Source organism: Eubalaena glacialis, chromosome 18, assembly GCF_028564815.1.
Source record: "Eubalaena glacialis isolate mEubGla1 chromosome 18, mEubGla1.1.hap2.+ XY, whole genome shotgun sequence".
Lineage (NCBI taxonomy): Eukaryota > Metazoa > Chordata > Mammalia > Artiodactyla > Balaenidae > Eubalaena > Eubalaena glacialis.
Genome location: NC_083733.1, coordinates 65152995 through 65173754, shown reverse-complemented (window position 1 = coordinate 65173754; position 20760 = coordinate 65152995). Strand labels below are relative to the sequence as shown.

Here is a 20760-nt window from a genome sequence, read left to right as displayed (position 1 = left end):
TCTGAATTCAACATGGAGATATTAGCTTGTTTCTTTTATTGTATAATTTGTATACAATAAAATATACAGTTTTCATGTTCAGCATACAGTGGGATTTAGTATGTTTGCAATGCTGTCCAACAACGTTTTCATCATTCGTCATCACCTCTTAAAAAAAACCTGTACGCATTAATAGTTATTCAGCACTCTACCCTGAGCCACAAGCAAATATTTAGCTACTTTCCATCTCTACAGATATGACTATTCTGGGCATTCTATATAAATTAAGTCACAATATATGGCCATCTCTCTTCTTGTACTTGGCATAATGTTTTCAAGGGTCATCCATGATTAACTTTTATCAGTGCTTCGTAACTTTTATTTCTGATGAGAAACATTCCAGTTTGTTTAAACATTCATCATTTAATGGAGCTTTGGGTTCTTTCCACATTTTGGCTATTATTTAAAAAATGCTTCAGGCTTCCCTGGTGGCGCAGTGGTTAAGAATCTGCCTGACAATGCAGGAGACACGGGTTCTAGCCCTGGTCTGGGAAGAGCCCACATGCCGTGGAGCAACTAAGCCTATGCGCCACAACTACTGAGCCTGCGCTCTAGAGCCCACGAGCCACAACTACTGAAGCCCCCAGGCCTAGAGACCGTGCTCCGCAACAAGAGAAGCCACCACAATGAGAAGCCCGCGCACGCAATGAAGAGTAGCCCCCACTCGCTGCAACTAGAGAAAGCCCACGCGCAGCAATGAAGACCCAACGCAGACAAAAATAAATAAATTAAATAAAGAAATTTAAATAAAGAAATAATAAAAATAAAAACCGCTTCTATCAACAATCTTTTACAAGGTGTTAACGTGGAAAATGTTTACAAATCCCTTGGGTAGATATGTAAATGTGGATTGCTTGGTGGGTTATTATGATTTTTAAGAAATGTGGATTTGGTCATTCGGACGAGTAGTGCATTATTTCCACTCTCATCTTATTTGGCAAAACTGGTTGATTTGAATTTTAAGGATCAATAATATTTTATTGCAAACTACAAATAAAAAGGAAACTGGTAATTTAAGAAAGAATTTATATTAGGACCTACAACTTTCCAAAAGTAACAATCTGTACAAAAGGTTGCCACAAAACTAATCACCAAATATGTTCCCAGTCCGCCTGTGCTCATCTATAAATTACTTTAATTATTAAGATGAAATGTAGTACACATATGTATATCATATTTAGCTTCTAACTAGTAAAATCAGATCTACATTGGATAGTGATATTTTATTTTATTTTTTTTATTTTTAAAAAATTTTTGCCATCATCTTTTTTTTTTAATTAATTTATTTTTGGCTGTGTTGGGTCTTCGTTTCTGTGCGAGGGCTTTCTCTAGTTGTGGCAAGTGGGGGCCATTCTTCATCGCGGTGCGCGGGCCTCTCACTATCGTGGCCTCTCTTGTTGGCGGAGCACAGGCTCCAGATGCGCAGGCTCAGTAGTTGTGGCTCACGGGCCCAGCTGCTCCGCGGCACGTGGGATCCTCCCAGACCAGGGCTCGAACCCATGTCCCCTGCATTGGCAGGCAGATTTCTCAACCACTGCGCCACCAGGGAAGCCCAGATAATGATATTTTAAAAGGAGAATGAATCACCCAGGAAATAATCATTTGCGGCTAAACTAACATTTTGAAGTCATTAAACTCCGATTTTTCAATAAAGAGTATGGTAACAACAACAACAACAACAAAGAATTATTTCCTGTCTTCCAGAACAGTGTAAATTTAAGGTAATATTTTCAGGGCTTACCCTCAATTGAATATATTCCATATTTTCAAGAAAATACTTTTTTATTTACTTATTTAAAAACATTTATTTATTTTGGCTGCACCAGATCTTAGTTGCAACAAGTGGGATCTTTAGTTGTGGCATGGGGGCTTCTTAGTTGCGGCATGAGAACTCGTAGTTGAGGCATGCGTGTGGGATCTAGTTCCTTGACCAGGGACCGAACCCAGGCCCCTCCATTGGGAGCACAGAGTCTTACCCACTGGACCACCAGGAAAGTTCCACTTCTTTTTTTGATCGAAGGATAGCTGATTTACAATATTGTATGAGTTTCAGGTGTGCCACAAAGTGCTTCAGTTATACAAATTTTTTTCAGATTAATCTCCATTGTAGGTTATTCCAAGATAGTGAATGTAATTTCATATGCCATACGGTAAATCCTTGTTGCTTATCTTACCTTGTTGCAGGTAAATCCTATTTGAGCCTCTAGTAGTTCATGGAAAATATTTAATGTTCCTTCCCCAATATTTAACATCTCAGAGTTATGATATAGCAGTTATATTACTATATAGAGTCTAATATTAAAATATATTTGGAGGTGATATTAGAATATTTCCCAACTACAAGCCTTTTGTATATTTCTCACATTCAGGTAGGATGGCATGGATAAAAAACATCTCAAAATGGATTCCTTTACTTCTTGCCCTGATGCTGGAATCAGAATAACTACATCACAATTGGAGAGGGAATTCTCTGGCAGTCCAGAGGTTAGGACTTGGCACTTTCACTGTGAGGGCACCGGTTCAATCCCTGGTCAGGGAACTAAGATCCCGCAAGCTGCGGGGCACAGCCAAAAAAAAAAAAAAAAAAAAAAAAAAAAAAAAAAAATTGGACAATGATTTGTGTTTAGAATCAGACACAGCAGAAAAGAAATAAGAGGTCCCGGAGGCCGGGCTACACCGAGCCCTGCGCGTGAACAGCTGCGGCGGGGGCAGCCTCCAGCGGCGGTGCCAGCATCCAGCGGCGGTGCCAGCAGTTCCAGCCCGTTGCTTTACTTTTTAGCTGCACCAACGTAGTCATTATGCCGAAGAGAAAGTCTCCAGAGAATCCAGAGGGCAAGGATGGATCCAAAGTAACTAAACAGGAGCCCACCAGACGGTCTGCCAGGTTGTCAGCGAAACCTGCTCCCCCAAAACCTGAACCTAAACCAAGAAAAACATCTGCTAAGAAAGAACTGGCAACAAAGGTTAACAAAGGTGCTAAAGGGAAGAAGGAGGAAAAGCAAGAAGCTGGAAAGGAAGGCACAGAAAACTGAATCTGTAAACGAGGGAGAATGAATTGTCATGAAAATTGGGGTTGATTTTATGTACCTCTTGGGACAACTTTTAAGAGCTATTTTTACCGAGTATTTTGTAAATGCTAATTTTTTAGGACTCTACTAGTTGGCATACAAAAATATATAAGGATGGACATTTTACCTTCTCATAGTCAAGCTTTTTGGAAATTCCCGTCATCCTTGAGTAAAAGAAATACCAATTTAATATTGGAAGCTGTCTGTAAAATTGATTCAGCATTCCATGCACTTGCTTTAAAAATTTAGTCCTGTGCATACTGTGGTGTTTTTACTGTGCGTATTTGAATTTTTTCATGCAGTTTTTCTAGAGCAATAATCAGTGGTGCTTTTGTACCTAGGTTTTACGTGATTTTAATGAAACATGGATAGTTGTGGCCACCTGCTGACTATTTGTGGTTTAAAATAAAAGGTTTTCCTGCCTGCAAAAAAAAAAAAAAAAAAAAAGAAATAAATCTGTGAGTTAGAAAACACAAGGGCTCTAAAAACTTTTCCTTGACATTTTGAACATCAGAGTAGCCCAGTGTTACATGGAATATTACCCTATCACGATAAAGAAGAAAGTCTTTTGATATAATCTGTCCCTGACACCTTTTCCCTTTACTTTTTTTCTCTATTCGTAGGAAATATGAAATTTGAAATTTCATATTATTATTAAAATTACGGTGGCCATTTAATGCAACTGGCTAATAATCTTCCATGAAAATGAGACAAAACCTAAAATTGAAGAGGGTTTTGCCTCTCAGCCTTCTTCGTCATCCCGCAGCCAGGTTGCTATGAGGGCACTGAAGACTTAAGTGCTCATGGCGGTAGAAGTGGCAGAGGACCTATCACACCGCCCACGGCACCCTCTGGACTTCCTGTTTGGTGAGAATGATAAACTTACTTCTTTCAGTTACTACCTGAGAAACAGAATTATTTTGTCACGGGTGTGGAATGGAGCACGAATGAAAGAATCCTAAACTTAAAATGTTGTGGATGAAAAATACTTCATGAAGACATCTCTTCACTGATGAGTTAGATCTGTTGAGCCCACGTGGGAGAAAATTTCACGTGTGAATAAATCATACTGTGAGAATTTATGACAAATGTTCAGAACTTTCAGGTGTAATGTTAATGGAGTAAAGAATGTGAGGCCACAAATGCAATATAATTACATGTTTATTTGACCATCTGACTTACTGACCTATGAGCCGATGCATTATACAAACCTTCTTTGCACTGATAAACGCATTCACTCACCTGTCAGTTGGGAATGCTTCCAGTCAGTGGATATCTAGCAGGAAACAAAATCAATACCCTGCCTTTAAGGAGCATATATATTCTACAAGGGAAAGTCAGGAATAATTAAATCAGATATGATGGTGTTAAGTACGATGAAGGTGTACACGTACAATGAGAGAGTGACAGGGTGTCCTAATGTAAACAACGTGTTCAGGAAATGCCCACATGATAAGAAGATATCTGAATACAATCATGAATTAACTGAAAGAGTGTCATGCGAATACACATGGCGACCATGAGACAAAGAAGGTAAGTGGCTTCTGGCATCCAAGAAAGGCAAGAAAACAAATTCTGCCCTGGAATATCCAGAAGGAGCACAGTGCTTTGGATCATTTTACACGTCTCGCCTCCAGAACCGTAAGAGAATAATTTTGTGTTCCTTCAAGTCCCTCAGTTTGTGGTAATTTGTTACAGTAGAAACAGAAAATTTAATAAATTAATGTATGTAGAGAATCAAAACAATCTATACAAATTTCTAGAAAAAGTATAATTTGCAAGGTGTCAGGGTACAATGTGCAAAAATCCACTGTAATTTTATACACATGCAATTTACAAATGGAAATTGAAATTAAATATATAATACAATGTTTGAATGCTCAAAAAAGTAAAAGTAGAAGGAAAATGTGTAAATCTAACAAAGTAAGGACTTTTATGCTGAAACTTACAACTGTAATGAAACAAAGATGACCTTCTATTTAGGTCATCTGAGCGAAACATACCATATTCATTGAATTGTTAACAAAATATACCAGATTAATTGACTGGAAGACACAACATAGAAATGATATTAAAACGCCCCAAGTTGACATACAGGTTTAATGTGTTTTCAATCAAGATTTCTGTAGATTCAAACAAGATTTTTCTAAAAATAATAGGGAAAGGCAAAAGAACTAGAAGAGCTAAAATACCTGAAAAATACTGAAGTGGTTGGAATCACTCCACATGACCTCAAGATTTCTAATATAGTGACAGTTATCAAGACTGTGTGGGATTTGTGCAGTGACGGAACACATAGACTAATGGAACAGAAAGAGCCCTACATCAGTGCCGGTAACCCTTGAACAGCACAGGTGTGAGCTGTGTGGATTCAATTATATGGGCATTTTTTCCAATAAATACTACTACAGTACTACAGGATCTGTGGCCGGTTGAATCTGAGGATGCGGAACCACGGATAGAGAGGGACAACATTAAGTTATACGAGAATTTACAACTGCTCATGAGTCTAAAACCCTAACTCCATGCCTTGTTCAAGGGTCAAGTGTACTTCCAACCACTTTTTGACAAAGGTACTCAGGCAATTCAATGAAGGAACGACTTCCCAACACTGGTGCTAATCAATGAAATATTCAAAGAAGAAAAAAAAAAAGAGATCTCCATTTAAACTTTACATCTGTACAAATATTAGCTCAAAGTAAATCAAAGCTTTTAAAAAAAGTTTAAAACTTTATTCTATAAGAGATTTAGGAAAAACGGTATAGAATAAAATCTTCAGAATCCAGAACTTGATGCAGAGTTCTCAGAAATGTCACAAGAGCATGACCCAAAGAGAATATATCTGGGATGAATGTTTCCATGAAAACAAGACAGAATCTTAAAATGAAAAGGGTTTTTGCCCTCCACCTTCACCCTTCTCAATCATACAGCAGTCATGTTACTATAGGAAGGTGAGGACCAAGTGCTCATGGATGAAGCAGCAGAGGACCCATCACACCCCACACTACACCCTCTGGACTTCCTGTTAGGTGAGAAGGATGATGCTCCCACTTCTTTTCGGTCACTGTTCTCCAGGTGGTCTGTCACTCACAAATATAAACTGTCTTACCTGAGAAATAAGATTATTATTTCACATTCATGGCATTTGTGAGGTAATCTCCAGAATGAGTTCTTTAATAAATTCCTCCTCTTAAGGCCTGGCCACAATAAATGCATTTATCTGGTTGCTATTCAGAATGAATTTTCTAATGAAGCCTAAGATGTGGATGCCTGATAGAAACCTTGTCATATCACTATATTATTAAAGTCTCTCACCAGTATGGATTACCTGATGGTTAAGTTAGGCTTGACAGAACACTGAAGGATTTGCCACAGTCATTATATTTGAAAAGATTTTCTCCAGTATAAAGTATTTGGCAGATCTTAAGGTATGAATTTGGACTGAAAACATTGAGATACTCATTACATTTGTAAGGTTTCTCTCCACTATGGATTATCTGATAGAAAGTGAGGCTTGCAGGCACAAAATCTTTGCCATATTCATGACGTTTGCTCAGCTTCTCCCCACTATGAATTCTCCAATGAATTGCAAGGTGTAAATTTTGAATGAAGACCTTCCCACATATGTCACATTTACATGGTTTCTCTCACATATAAATTATCGGATATTTAGTGAGGGTTGAGATCTGAGTAAAGGCATTTCAACTTCATTAAAGTTGAAAGGTTTCTCTACATTATGTATTCTCTGATGAATTGCAAAAAGTGAATTTCGACTGAAGACCTTCCCACACTCATTACATTTGTAAGGCTTCTCTCCAGTATGAACTCTCTGATGCTTTCCAAGGTTTGGCTTTTGAGAAAAGAACCTGCCACACTCATTACATTTGTAAGGTTTCTCTCCAGTATGAATTCTCTGATGACTTTCAAGATTTGAATTTCGATTGAAGACCTTGTCACACACATTACATTTGTAAGACTTCTCTTCATTATGAACTCTCTGATGCTTTGTAAGGTATGCCTTTTGATTAAAGAATTTGCCACACTCGTTACATTTATAGGGTTTCTCTCCCGTGTGAATTCTCTGATGACTTACAAGATTTGAATTTTGACTGAAGACCTTGCCACACACATTACAGTTGTAAGGTTTCTCTCCAGTATGAATTCTCTGATGACTTGCAAGATTTGAATATTGATTAAAGACCTTGCCACACTCTTTACATTTGTAAGGTTTTTCCCCGGTATGAATTCTCTGATGTCTTCCAAGATGTGAATTTTGACGAAAGACCTTACCACACTCATTACATTTGTAAGGTTTCTCTCCGTTATGAATTCTCCGATGGATTCTAAGGCATGAATTTTGGCTAAAGACTTTGCCACACACGTCACATTTACATAATTTCACTCCTGTATGGATTACCTCATGTGTGGAGAGGTGAGAACCACGATTAAAGGTTTTGCCACACTCATTACATTGGTAAGGTCTCTCTCCGGTATGAATCCTCTGATGACGTTTAAGGGAGGAATTCTGACTACACACTTTGCTACATACATCACATTTATACAGTTTCTCTCCGGTATGGCTTATCTGATGTCTACGGAGGGATGAGCCATGATTAAAGCTTTTGCCACAGTCATTACATTTGTAAGTTTTCTCACGAGTATGAGTTGTCCAATGACTTATAAGGTGTGACTTTAGACGAAAAACATTGCCACATACCCCACATTTATATAACTTCTCTCCCGTATGGATTATCTGGTGTCTGCGGAGGGATGAGCCATGATTAAAGGCTTTGCCACAGTCATTACATTTGTAAATATCGTTCTTAAATACATGCAGTTCATCCTGAAAGCTTAATGTAAGTCTATTTTCAATGGGCTTCTTTCCTGAATTCCACCTACCATGTCGATCTCTTCTGTGAGTTACATTTTCCTTACAGGCTACAGACATCCCTTTGTAATTTCTTTCATCATCCTTCCACTGACACCCAAAGTCATCTTCCTGGATTTCCGTGAAGTAAAAATGTTTCATTTCATGGCTTTCCTGTCTTTCCAACATCACGGTTTGGAATACTTCTCCTCTATCACTGTTTGCTCTTGGTTGTAATTTCTTGACCACATGTATATGAGAGATATCTACAAGATACAAAGAACCATAAGGTGTATTATTCATTACAATTCATGAGTAAACGTTTAATGTTGAATATATGATATTAAACCAAAAGTAGGTAATTCCCCGGTGGTGCAGAGGTTAGGGCTCTGCACTCCCACTGCAGGGGGCACGGGTTCAATCCCTAGTCCGGGAACTAAGATGCCGCAAGCCACACAGCGTGGCCAAAATAAAGTAAAATAAACACAAAGTAATACTTATGCCCAACAAGGTTATGAAACTTCCCAATCATGACCTTAAAAATTTTAGGAACACTAAAAGAATAGGACTCTTTACTAAAGAAAGAGTAATTACATGTAATTCAAATTAATATTAGGGTAGCCTAGTTCTAACACTCTATAACAAAAACATTCACACTAGACAAACTTATGTTAGCTCTTGAAGAAACAACATTTTTCCACCAAGGCATATACCAATTAACAATAAACATACTGCTGTCTCATAAATGAGGACACAAAAAATATTATACTGTACATATATTCTGCACACTATGGTACATAAATAAATGCTAAAGAACACACACTGTACTGTAATGGTACATAATCCAAAACAGACTTATCTAATGAATAATTTAAATAACTAGCAGTATAGAATTACAAAATACAGCATATAGAAAATGAATTTGATAACACAATTTTTCAAAAAATATTTTTCTAAATATCTGCTATAAAACTATATACCCACAAAGAATACGTATTTTACTACATTAACAAGTGGTACATGTCAGTTGTATTCTATAATAAATGCTGAAAAACCATCATATATAAATTACAATTAAAAATTAATGAATGGGGCTTCCCTGGTGGTGCAGTGGTTAAGAATCCACCTGCCAATGCAGGGGACACGGGTTCAAGCCCTGGTCCAGGAAGATCCCACATGCTGCGGAGCAACTAAGCCCGTGCGCCACAACTACTGAGCCCGTGTGCCTAGAGCCCATGCTCTGCAACAAGAGAAGCCACCACGATGAGAAGCCTGCACACCGCAACGAAGAGTAGCCCCCGCTCGCCACAACTATAGAAAAGCCCGCTCACAGCAACAAAGACCCAGTGCAGCCAAAAATAAATAAATAAATTTTAAGAAACACCAAAAAAAATTAATAAATGAACTATTCTAGAGTTACCTAACAGCCAATAAACAGAGCAATTCCCTACCTTCACAGAGCGCTTAAATTCTCCAGTTCACTGCCTCTAAAATATACGTAATAAAGAGTGAGCAATTTGTATATTTATTAACTAGGGTCAGACACAACGTTGTTTAGAACAAATTGGAGATGAAAAGCATACAAGATACGATACAAAGTGATATGACAATAAACATGACAGAATATTGACATAACTACTTATAAAAAGTAACTTTTCAATCTTTACTGTAAAACATACAAGATTCTAAGCCATCTAATGGCACTAATTTGTTTAAAAGGCTTGAGGGAAATCAACACAATTTTTCAAATCAGGGAAGTAGACTCACACGTTTATGTACATGACTGCAATTGATATAGAAAGTACTGAGAGAAACAGGATTTGAACCTGAACTTCCAAACTAAGACAACATACTCTAAAGCATGACTGCCCACCCAGGCAGTACAGATTACAAAATATTAAAACAAATACCAGGAGTCCGAAAAGAAAACTCCAAGAGAGACGCAAAAGAAGTGAGCCATGTAACTGATAATGTTATTCAGCCACCACTCCTGAGAATGATTTCTGAATCATCACAGCTGCACATAGTGATTTCGGTCGTGTCATGACAAAGTTATTCGACAGGAAAAGAGGGATCATTTTTACAGTCTGAGCGATGTGGAAGGTGGAGGGATGGGTGAAGGAGTGCTGCGGAAATTGAGACAATCAGGGGAACAACATAAATATGTGAGCAAATAACAGTGGTTCCATCTACATCAAAGTACCATGTCAGGAAAGGTCAGGTCTGAGAAAGGGCATGAGTGGAGCACAGGGTATATGCATATTGGGAGCACAGTTTGTGATTGTCTAGCTGTGTGAATATAACTGTACAAGAGGAGCGCGGCCAAGATAGCTGAGCGGAAGGACCCTAAGCTCACCTCGTCTCAGGAGCATACCCAAATGACAACAACCTGCAAAACAACCATCGCTGAAAAAGACTAAAACCTACCAGAAGATATACTCCACAACTAAAGACATAAAGAAAAAACCACAACGAGATACGTAGGAGGGGGCGGACCCATGATACCACCAAATCCCATACTTTGTGCGGGTGACGGACAAACTGGAGAATAATTGCATTACCGAGGTCTTCCCACAGGAGTGAGAGTTCTGAGCCCCACGTCAGACCCTCCAGCCCTGGGGTCTGGCATCAGGAAGAGGAGAACTTGGACAAAGTTTTCCTGGGATAAATTCCTACATCATTTCCTGAGGCTCATAGGGGATGGTCATCAGTATATGGAAACAAGATTGTCACAGTGCCCTTAAGAGAGGCTTTTGTGACAGTCCTCCAAGCCAGAAAAAAAACGGGAAAGACTTCTCAGTCAGGCTCTCGTGATACTTTCTATCTCGTGTCCTACAACACGCAGACCACTTTACTGAGTAGCTTCAAGTGGCGACTTACTGTGGAGCAGGAAAATATTACAGCATAAGAGGAAAAGCATTCTCCAACAAAAATTTCCTGTTACCCAGTAAACCCACTCCACAGAGAGTCCATCCGTAGCTGTCCGCTACAGATGGATTATCACAGCAAAGAAACTGGATAAAATTTCAGACTCTAGGAATATGTATTTCAAAAGCAAGTTTCAAAAGGCAAAATCATGCAAACTTAGAAGAATATGAAATCAGGAGAGTCTACATTACTGACTTGGTAGAGCAGTACAAGAGTGAAAAAAATACGAGATATGGGGGTCAGATATTACAGCCCTTGAGAGGAAACCATGCGTTCTATCCAAGATGCCAAACTGAGAGCCTGAAAGATCCATGTATTCCCCCCGTGAGGGACTGGGAAATAAAAAGGATCTCTCTGTCCACTGTCTTTATAGTTTTGCTCTGTAAAAATTACACAAGATCCAATCCACCTCTCTGTTTCACACATCCCTGAAGTGTGCGGCAAAGTCAGAACAGAAGAAATGGCTGTGAAATCTAAACAAGCAGACAGGGTTTGAGACAGCTCCATGCCGGTTCTGAGGTGCTAGATGGAATGAAAGAGCAGCCAGTGTTTTCCCATCTTCTGATTAGGTCATATAAGAACACAAATAGGGATAAAACTGAGAAAGGCCCAGGGACTGGAGTCTGGAGGCGTCAACTCTTATTATATGGACTGAGAACTGAGCATCCAATGAAATCAAGTACAGAAAGAGAAATGAAGGGGGCAAAAGACCCCTTTAAAACAACCCTCTTCATGCTCCTCAAAGTCAAGTAAAAACTAGTTCCCAGGGGCCAGATGGCAGAGTATAGATCATGATAAAGACTTTGCCCTTTGGGCTTCCCTGGTGGCGCAGCGGTTAAGAATCTGCCTGCCAATGCAGGGGACACGGGTTCGAGCCCTGGTCCGGGAAGATCCCACATTGCCGCGGAGCAACTAAGCCCGTGAGCCACAACTACTGAGCCTGCGCTCTAGAGCCTGCGAGTCACAACTACTGAGCCCGCGTGCCACAACTACTGAAGCCTGCGAGCCTAGAGCCCGTGCTCCGCAACGAGAAGCCACCGCAATGAGAAGCCCGCGCACCGCAACAAAGAGTAGCCCTTGCTCACCGCAACTGGAGAAAGCCCATGCGCAGCAACGAAGACCCAACGCAGGCAAAAATAAATCAATAGAAATAAATAAATTAAAAAAAAAAAAAAGACTTTGCCTTTGTCTCTGATGGGGCTGCAGCCCCACCAGAGGGTGAAAGAATACATTTTACATGTTGAATGACAGAATGATATCCCAGGAATAAGAAAAAATGTCCTCTCAGAGTTCACAATAAATAAATAAACTTCTATTTTCGGAAAGAACTCTCCCACTTGGGTAGAGTTACCCAAAGACTACTAATGCTGCCGCTTCTTCTCTGCCCTTCTGAGACCTAACCTGTGTTCACACTTTTGATAAATTCCCACCCCCTTGGTTTTTTGCTATTTTCACATCACTCTTCAGAGGCTAGGGCTCTTCCTCTTGTTCCAAAATGCAAATAATATTCAGACCAGAAATAGAAATTTCTGCTTCTCAAAAGAAATAAGTAAGATCTGTGGTTCTTCCAGAATCCCAGCTCTTTGTTCAGCTGAGGAATGAGGACATGACGGGTGGGTCTGGAAAAATATTTCACCGATTGCTCCACCACTTGCCTCCTTCTGAATGTAGAGGTAACAGTGTAATATGCAGATAATTAGCTCTCTTCCAAGAAGTAGTGAATCGAAAGCACAGGGGTAGAAAAAAGAGAATTTGTTATTTGAAAAGTTTGCCCTGAGCTTTATAAATACTTAAGCTCTGGAACAACGCCTGACGTATCATGAAATGGATAGATCATTTGCAGAAAAGTGAAGCTTAAACTAATGATATCACATCATGAAGCTTTTCATATCTGAGTCAACAGGGATTTCAGATCAGTCAAGCAAAACAAGGGCTCCCAAGGGGCACAGAGGGAAAATGCAAAGATACCCAAAGGCAGATCCCAACTTCTGAAGGGAAGTTATCCTCACCCAGGGAGAGCAGGTTCCTGTAGGTCTCCAACATCACATCCACATAAAAGGCCTTCTGAGTAGGGTCCAGGCATTCCCACTCCTCCCGAGAGAATTCTATGGCCACATCCTTGAATGTCAACGGTGCCTGAAATGAAAACATATCTCATCAAGGGGCCATGAAGAGAGTTCTTATTATCACACAAAATGAGAAGAGGAGAGAGTGGTAAGGATCAATTCAGTGGAAGTATGTAGTCTGACAGATCCATGTAAAGGTATTTAGGGAAATTATGGGTGTCTAATTTTAATTTCTTATGCCTTTTCATAGCAATTACGATATCCTCCAATCAATGTAGATTTTTTATTTTTCCGGACAACACACGAAAAACTTAGAAATAAAATTCAATAACAGGTTGTCTATGCAGAAGTGTTACATATTATGTTTTACACACTGCGTGATATTCAAAATCTAAATGAGCTACAGTATCAGTGGTGCCTTCAGAGATGACAAAGTCCACAGTGGCTTTACAGAAAGGTCAAAATCTGCAATTATGATAATGATAACAAGAGCAATGACTAGAAGTGTTGGAACAATTCCTATATGCTAAATATCATTCTAAAGAAATTCTTTACATGTATGAAATTGTTATAAACATAATAGCTCATTAGAGGCGACCTGTTCCAATCTTACAGAGGATAGTACTGTGTCAGACACACTTGGAGACACTTGACTCAGGTCATAAAACTAAAAAATGACACAGGAAATATCAGAACTCAGAGGGTTGGTGTCTGGAATTGAAGCTAAGGAATGAAACAGTTGAGTAACAGAAAGAGCATTAAAAGCACACTGACAGAGGGTTCCCTGAGAAATTTTGAAAGAAGTTCAAGGTGAGCGACGTGGAAGGGCATAAAAGGTCATCATATATGTGGGCTCACACACAGATGCACATAAAATGTTAGTAACCTTATTGCTATTTAAACCGTTAACACAATACTGTAGAAAAAATTCGAGGCTAAGGAATACATTTAAGATATAATTTCAAATGCAAAAAGATAGGTTTGAAATAATGATGTCTTTATCAAAACCATGGACTTGCACTTCCATGCACTCATGCACACACATGTAAACACACAATTCATTGAAAAGGCAGGAGTTCCCTGGTGGTCCGGTGGTTAGGTCTCGGCAATTTCACTGCTGTGGCCCTGGGTTCAATCCCTAGTTGGGGAACTAAGATCCCTCAAGCTGCTTGGCTTGGCCAAAAAAAAAAAAAAAAAAAAAAAAAAGATAGGAGTTGTCTATTGACATATTTTTGGATAACATTTTCTGTTATCATTTTCATCCACATTTATTTCAGCATTTTCGAACAACAAGAAAGTATTACCTGCACTTAATTTACTTCGTCAACATTATTCTATAGTAGTCTAGTAAAAGAAAAATGGTACAAACATAAAGAGAAAAATACAAAACTTTTAACTCCTATCTCTATACAACACCTAAATTGAAGAATATAAGTACAATTTTATCCACTAAAATTAAAATAGGTAGGTATTAACAAATGCAGAACAGAGTTTGTGTATTCCACTTATAAAACACTGACTCAAAATTAGAAGTTATTACTGTTATACATTAATTTAACATATTAAGAAAAAGACTTATCACAATAATAAAGTTAAAAACTTCCTGGAGAATTAAAAATCATGACAAAAAGGAATATAGAAAAAAATATATTGTTATGAAGCAAGAACATTTCACCAAACGTCCTAATCAGAAGGAAACCCTCAATGCTTTCCCTCTGAAATTACACTAGAGTGAAGGGGGCTGGCCAGGGCTCCTGCCTTTCACCGCTGTACAGAGTGCCTGAGCAGGGACCACTAGAGGAAGTAACAGGAGGAAAACAGGGAACAAGAGCGAGAGACACAGAGAGAGTGTATTAGAGTTGGGACTGTTAACATTCACAAATATAAGGACATGGGAAGGCGAAAAGTGAAAGGATGGAAAAAAATATTCCATCCTAATGAGAGCAGGGGCGACTACATAATGTCAGACAAAATAAAGACAAAATCTGATACAAGAGACAAAGGACAATATATACTATTAAAAGAATCAATTCCCCAAGAAGATATAATAATTATAAATACTTATATATCTAACATTAGAGCTCCCTCCAAAAATGAAGGAAACATTAACAGAAACAAAGACAGAAATAGCAGCACAATAATCGTATGAGACTTTAACATCCCAGTTTTTTCGATGGGTGGAACCAAAGAGAACGTCAATAAGGAAACAGAGGACGTGAACAACACTATAGACCGACTGGACCTAACAGACATGTACAAATCACTCTACCCAACAACAGCAGAAAACACACACTTCTCAAGAACAAATAAAACATTCTCCATGAGAGACCACGTGTTAGGACATAAAAGAAATCTTAACAATTTTAAGAAGACAGAGCATAATGCATTTTCTCAAACTACAAAGCAATGAAATTAGAAATAAACAGCAGAATGAAAACAGAAAAATCCCCAAAATGTGGAAATAAAACAACGTATTCATAAATAACCAATGGGTCAAAGAAGAAATCACAAAGGAATTTTTAAAATATCTGGATGAAAATGAGAACATACAAAAATTTATAAAATGTAGTGAAAGCCGTACTAACAGGGAAGTCAAATCAGAAATCTATTTTTACTACTCAAGGAAGTAGAGAAGAAGAATAAACTAAAATCAAATTTAGCAAAAGGAGGCGCTTCCCTGGTGGCGCAGTGGTTAAGAATCCGCCTGCCAATGCAGGGGATACGGGTTCGAGCCCTGGTCCGGGAAGATCCCACATGCCGTGGAGCAACTAAGCCCGTGCACCACAACTACTGAGCCTGTGCTCTAGAGCCTGCGAGCCACAACTTCTGAGCCCACGTGCCACAACTACTGAAGCCCATGCACCTAGAGCCCATGCTCCGTAACAAGAGAAGCTTCTCACCTCAGTGAGAAGTCCGCACACCGCAATGAAGAGTAGCCCCAGCTCGCCGCAACTACAGAAAGCTCACAAGCAGCAATGAAGACCCAATGCAGCCAAAAATAAATATATAAAATAAATTTAAAAAAACAAACTATAAGGGGTTCTATGAACAATAATGCTTACAAATTACATAATCTAGAAGATACAGGTAAATTCATTGAAACATACAACCTATTAAGCTCTAATCTTTAAGTAATAAAAAAGTTGAAAAGAATTATAACTAGAGAGGTTCAAGCAGTAATCAGAAATCTCGAACAAGGAAAAAGCCAAGACCATGTCAGTTCGCTGCATAATTCTACCAAACATTTACAGAAGAATTACCTCTAATCCTGATAAACAGCTTCCGAAGAGCTGTAGAGGGAACACTGGCAAACTCAATTCTATGGAGCCTGCATGATTCTATACCAAGCCCAGAGAAAGACACACGAAGCACAGAAAACTACAAACCAATATCCCCGATGAATACTGAAGCAAAAATCCTCAACAAAATAGTACCAAACCAAATTCAACAACACATTAAAGTGATTTTACATCATGACCAAGTGGATTTTATTACTATAAGCAAGGATGACTCAACATACAAAAATCAATTAATGTGATACACCACATTAACAGAATAAAGGAAAAAAACATATGATCGTCTCAACTGATGCAGAAAAATGCATTTCACAAAATTCAACGACATTTCAAGATATAAAAACTCTGGGAATTCCCTGGCAGTCCAGTGGTTAGGAGTCAGCACTTTCACTGCCATGGCCCAGGTTCAATCGCTGGTCAGGGAACTAAGATCCCACCACAAGGCCAAAAAGAAAAAAAGAGAGATATAAACACTCAACTAGAAAGCTTTCCTTCTCAGATCAGGAAGAAGGCAAGGATACACACTCTCTGCACTACTGTCCAGCAAAGTACAGAAAGCCCTCACCAGAGAAATTAGACAAGAAAAAGAAATCAAAGTTATCCAAATTGAAAAAAGGAAAATTATCTTTTTTCGTAGATGACAACTTTTATATGTAAAAACAGTAAAGACTCCACAAGGAAACTGCTACATCAAAAAACAACTCTAGAAAAGTTGCAGGATTCCAAAAGTTAATGCCCCAAAATCATGTGCATTTCTATACACAGTGAACAATGTCAATAGAAAATTAGAAAACAATCGTATTTCTGTAGCATCAAAGGGGTAGAATACGTAGTAATAAATTCACCAAGGAGGCAAAAGACTTGTACACTGAAAACTATTAAATGTTGCTTAAAGACACACAAGGAGATACAAATAAATAGACACCCTATACCCATAGATTGAAGACTAAATATTCTTAAAATGACCCTATTACCCAAAGTGTTGTATAGATTCAATGTAATCCCTATCAAAAGTCCCATGGCAATTTTTGCAGAAATAGAACTAACTATGCTAAAATTCATAGGGAATCTCCAGGGATCCCAAATCGCCAAAATACTCTTGACAAAGAAGAAAAATAGAGGGTACCCTTTATAGATTTCAAAGCATATCACGAAATAATCAAGATGGTGTGGTACTGGCATAAACACAGATACGTAAAGTAATGCAACAGAATACAACACTCAAAATTAATTTTGCATATATGTAAAACGCATTTTCAAGGGTGCCAAGACCACGCAATAGAAACGGGACAGTCTCAGTAACAAACGGTGCTGGGAAACCGGGTATCTACCAGCAAAAAATATAAAGCTGGAACCCTGCCTGCATCAGAATGAGAAACTTGTGTGTGTCAGAGGAAGCAACCAACACAGTGCAAAGGTAACCTCCAAGGACTGGAGATGACGAAAATGGGTTAAGAATCTCCATGTGTCAGAGATTTCAGTTGATTTCAAAGTTCAAAATCAATAATAGAATGAAACACCCTCTATCACTGATGTATCTCTGAACTTTCCATTCCATTCCCAATCATTACGATTTTTAAATCAGTGACACACCCATTTCGCTTCTAATGCAGCATGAAAAGTCAGAACGTATTTGCTGTAATTAGTCTGTTTCCTAAAATTTACCGGGCATAAGTGCATATTATTACCTGACTTGCATGTGCAGCTTCTTTATCCTGGTTTACAGAGAGCAGACAGTTCACTGAGATGGGGCCCCTCAACAATCCCTGCTGCCCAGTAGCACTGACACCCCGTCTCCAATCCATGGGTGTGAAGCCCAGCCCAGGACTATACCCAGTGGAGCCTCTTCACAAGTTCCAGGTCACTGGGTCATGGGGAGATGGGATCTAAGTGGAGATGACAGGCCCTGAGGGAAGGACCTGGGTGACTGTGAATGTACAGGTGGCAGACAAGATTAGTGAGTCCAAAGAAGGGCATCTCAGGAAGGACAGACTGAAGAATCAACAGAGAATATGACTTTACCTGAGAAAGAGCCATTCCTGACTCCTTTTATTTCCTCTTCCGGGCTTCTTCCTCAGGCTAAGTGAGTCTTTAGAAGTCAATCCTGAAAGTGGAAAACATGCTGTTTAATGCTTAGAATCAATACACCCCCTTCCTGAGTCACAACCACACACACAGGGAAGCCCTCAGCATGTGGAACAGACAGTCCTCTGCTGCCCACTGTCCCAGGAGGGATTCAAGACACTAAACTCCCACACAGAGAACAACAAGTAAGTTCCTACACTCATTTTTTTTCAGTGCATGATAGATCTTTGAAGATCAAATACTGTAGGTTATCCTTTTTTTATTGAATATATATATTTTTCAGATTATTTTCCATTATAGGTTACTATAAGATACTGAATATAGTTCCCTGTGCTATACAGTAGGTCACTGTCGTTTAATTATTCTATATATAGTAGTGTGTATCTGTTCATCCCAAACTCGTAATTTATCCCTCCCCCTCCTTCCACCTTTGGGAACCATAAGTTTGTTTTCAATGTCGAGTCTAGTTCTGCTCTGTAAATAAGTTCATTTGTACCATTTTTTAAGCTTTCCCCGTATAAGTGATATCATATGTGTCTATTTGTCTGATTTAATTCACTTAGTATGATAATCTCTAGGTCTCTACCTGCACTACTATGTGTTTCCATTTCATTCTGTTTATCTGTCTCCCTATTTCCTTCTATGTCTCTGCCTCTTTGTTCCCCTCTACTCTCCTGCTGTTTCTGCCCTCCTCTCTATTTTCTCACTCCTGTCCCGCGCCACTCTGCAACTTGTTCCCCCTATTGACGATCTTTCTCCCTAACCTTTCGGATGACCTACATTTTTATGTATTTCTGCCTTTCTTCCCCCCATTTCTGTTCCTTCTCTGCCCTCTGTTTACACTCCTTCTCTCCCTGTTACTCTCCCTTCCTCCCCACTCTCTGGCACCCCAGGTGGCTGTGCTTCCTTCCTGCTCTCTCCCTCTCTGCTCTAGTAGTCAATATTTTTCCTCTCCTTCTCTCCCAGCACCATGATGCTCTGAAGGCCTTGGTTCCACCTTTTATCCTCTCCCGGACCCTCTGTGTGAAACGCCCCACCATTGTGACCACCCTCCCACCACTGATCCAGAGCCCCTCACCCTTTGTTGCCCTCCAATCCCTGGAGATCCGGCTTTTTTATTTACTTCTTTATTTTATTCACCTGCTACCTTCCAGGCTTAATCACTTTCACTTTACTATTTAGAAGTCCCTCTATGTCCTCATTGGTTCTCCCTCATTCTTTATCCCCCTCAATTTTTCTGTTTCTCTCAGTCGCTCTCTGTGTCTGCTTCTCCTGATCCCCTTCGCCCCTGTATTTACGAGGATGGCGACTGAATAAGACGACCGCATACTGGAAGAGACCGTTTGGAACTCGGGACCGAAGAACACTATGTGTTACATGGCTGGCCCAGGTCACCTCCCGCTACACGGGGTCTGAGGAAGGGCTGACCAGGAAGGGGAGGCCTGCGGAGTAGAAAGACCGGTCTGAGTAAGAGGCGAGGACAGAGGGTCTAGGAGGGAGGGGGTCTCAGGAGAGGGGTGGGCTCTCCAGAATCCCAGGACCGGGGAGAGTACGCGGCCTCTCCGGCAGCACGGCGGCCGGAGCTGCCCTACGGAGGCGGAGGGCGAAGCTGGGGGGCGCGAATCCACCTCACGGAAGAGGACTTTACAAGCAGGGCGGAGGTACTAAAGGGTTTTAAGCAGGAAAATGTAGCGAAAGGCGGTGTCTACGTGGACCGAAGGCAGAAAAGGCAAGGGCTTCGGTACTGACCTCAGAGAAATTTAAAACCCAAAGGGAAACGGTCCGCGATGTGTAACAGTGATTTACATGGGGAGGAGGGGCGGGAGTGGGAATTTAAACACCGCAGTGACTCCCGCACCCCGAGGATGGAGTAATGGGACCGCGAAGCACAGATTTAACCTAGAAAAGAGAAACTTACGGTCTGCAGTGTGACCTTCGTTGCAAGCATTCCGTTTCCGGGTCCGTAGAGAAGTGCGCATGCGCGTGGTGAAGAGGTGGGGCGGGGCCTGGGTGGAGCGCTAAGGACCGGGTTGGGGGAGGTGAGGGGAGCCCAGGTGCAAGCGGGGACCAAGGGAGGGCGGGGCCGGGGGCGGGGGCGGGGGCGGGGGCGGGGCCGGGGGCGGGGGCGGGGGCGGGGGCGGGCCCGGAAGGTGCTTGGAAGGTGCTTGTACTTGACTGGCCTAAGTTGCAGTCTGTAGCAATTTTAAGCTAAAGCTTACATTTGTGGGGGCCAGTTATGTCGGAAACGAAGATGTTTCCTCTAAACAAGTAGAAGATGGTTTAAATAAAAGCTATTTTTCCCAGCAGGTTGCTCTCGTGTCCTGCTAATGAGCCCAAAGGTATTCATATTTCTGGAAATGTGGGTCTTCCAGAGTAGTTGACATGAGTCAGTGGTTGGATCCAGGAAGATT

The 20760-nt window shown here is 40.2% G+C and overlaps 2 protein-coding genes across 2 annotated transcripts; one reads left to right on the top strand and one right to left on the bottom strand.

The window, feature by feature from the left end:
* Positions 1-2699: 2699 nt before the first annotated feature.
* On the top strand, positions 2700-3383 carry LOC133078776 (high mobility group nucleosome-binding domain-containing protein 3). Its single transcript, XM_061173965.1, has one exon. It carries the CDS (start codon positions 2838-2840, stop codon positions 3069-3071), a length of 234 nt encoding a protein of 77 aa, XP_061029948.1. The 5' UTR covers positions 2700-2837; the 3' UTR covers positions 3072-3383.
* A 3310-nt stretch (positions 3384-6693) lies between these two features.
* Positions 6694-12985, bottom strand: LOC133078684 (zinc finger protein 665-like). The gene is made up of 2 exons (XM_061173833.1): positions 12912-12985; positions 6694-8240 (listed from the first exon to the last, which is right to left on the bottom strand). The coding sequence occupies exons 1-2, from the start codon at positions 12943-12945 to the stop codon at positions 6766-6768; spliced, it is 1509 nt and encodes a 502-aa protein (XP_061029816.1). The 5' UTR covers positions 12946-12985; the 3' UTR covers positions 6694-6765.
* Positions 12986-20760: the final 7775 nt, after the last annotated feature.

Bases quoted from the DNA above. Each gene is read 5' to 3' on its own strand.
- LOC133078684 (XM_061173833.1), bottom strand. From the start codon at position 12,945: ATGTTGGAGACCTACAGGAACCTGCTCTCCCTGG. The intron at 8,241-12,911 runs GTGAGGATAACT...TGTATCTTGTAG, and splicing joins CAGGAACCTGCTCTCCCTGG to ATATCTCTCATATACATGTG.
- LOC133078776 (XM_061173965.1), top strand. From the start codon at position 2,838: ATGCCGAAGAGAAAGTCTCCAGAGAATCCAGAGGGCAAGGATGGATCC.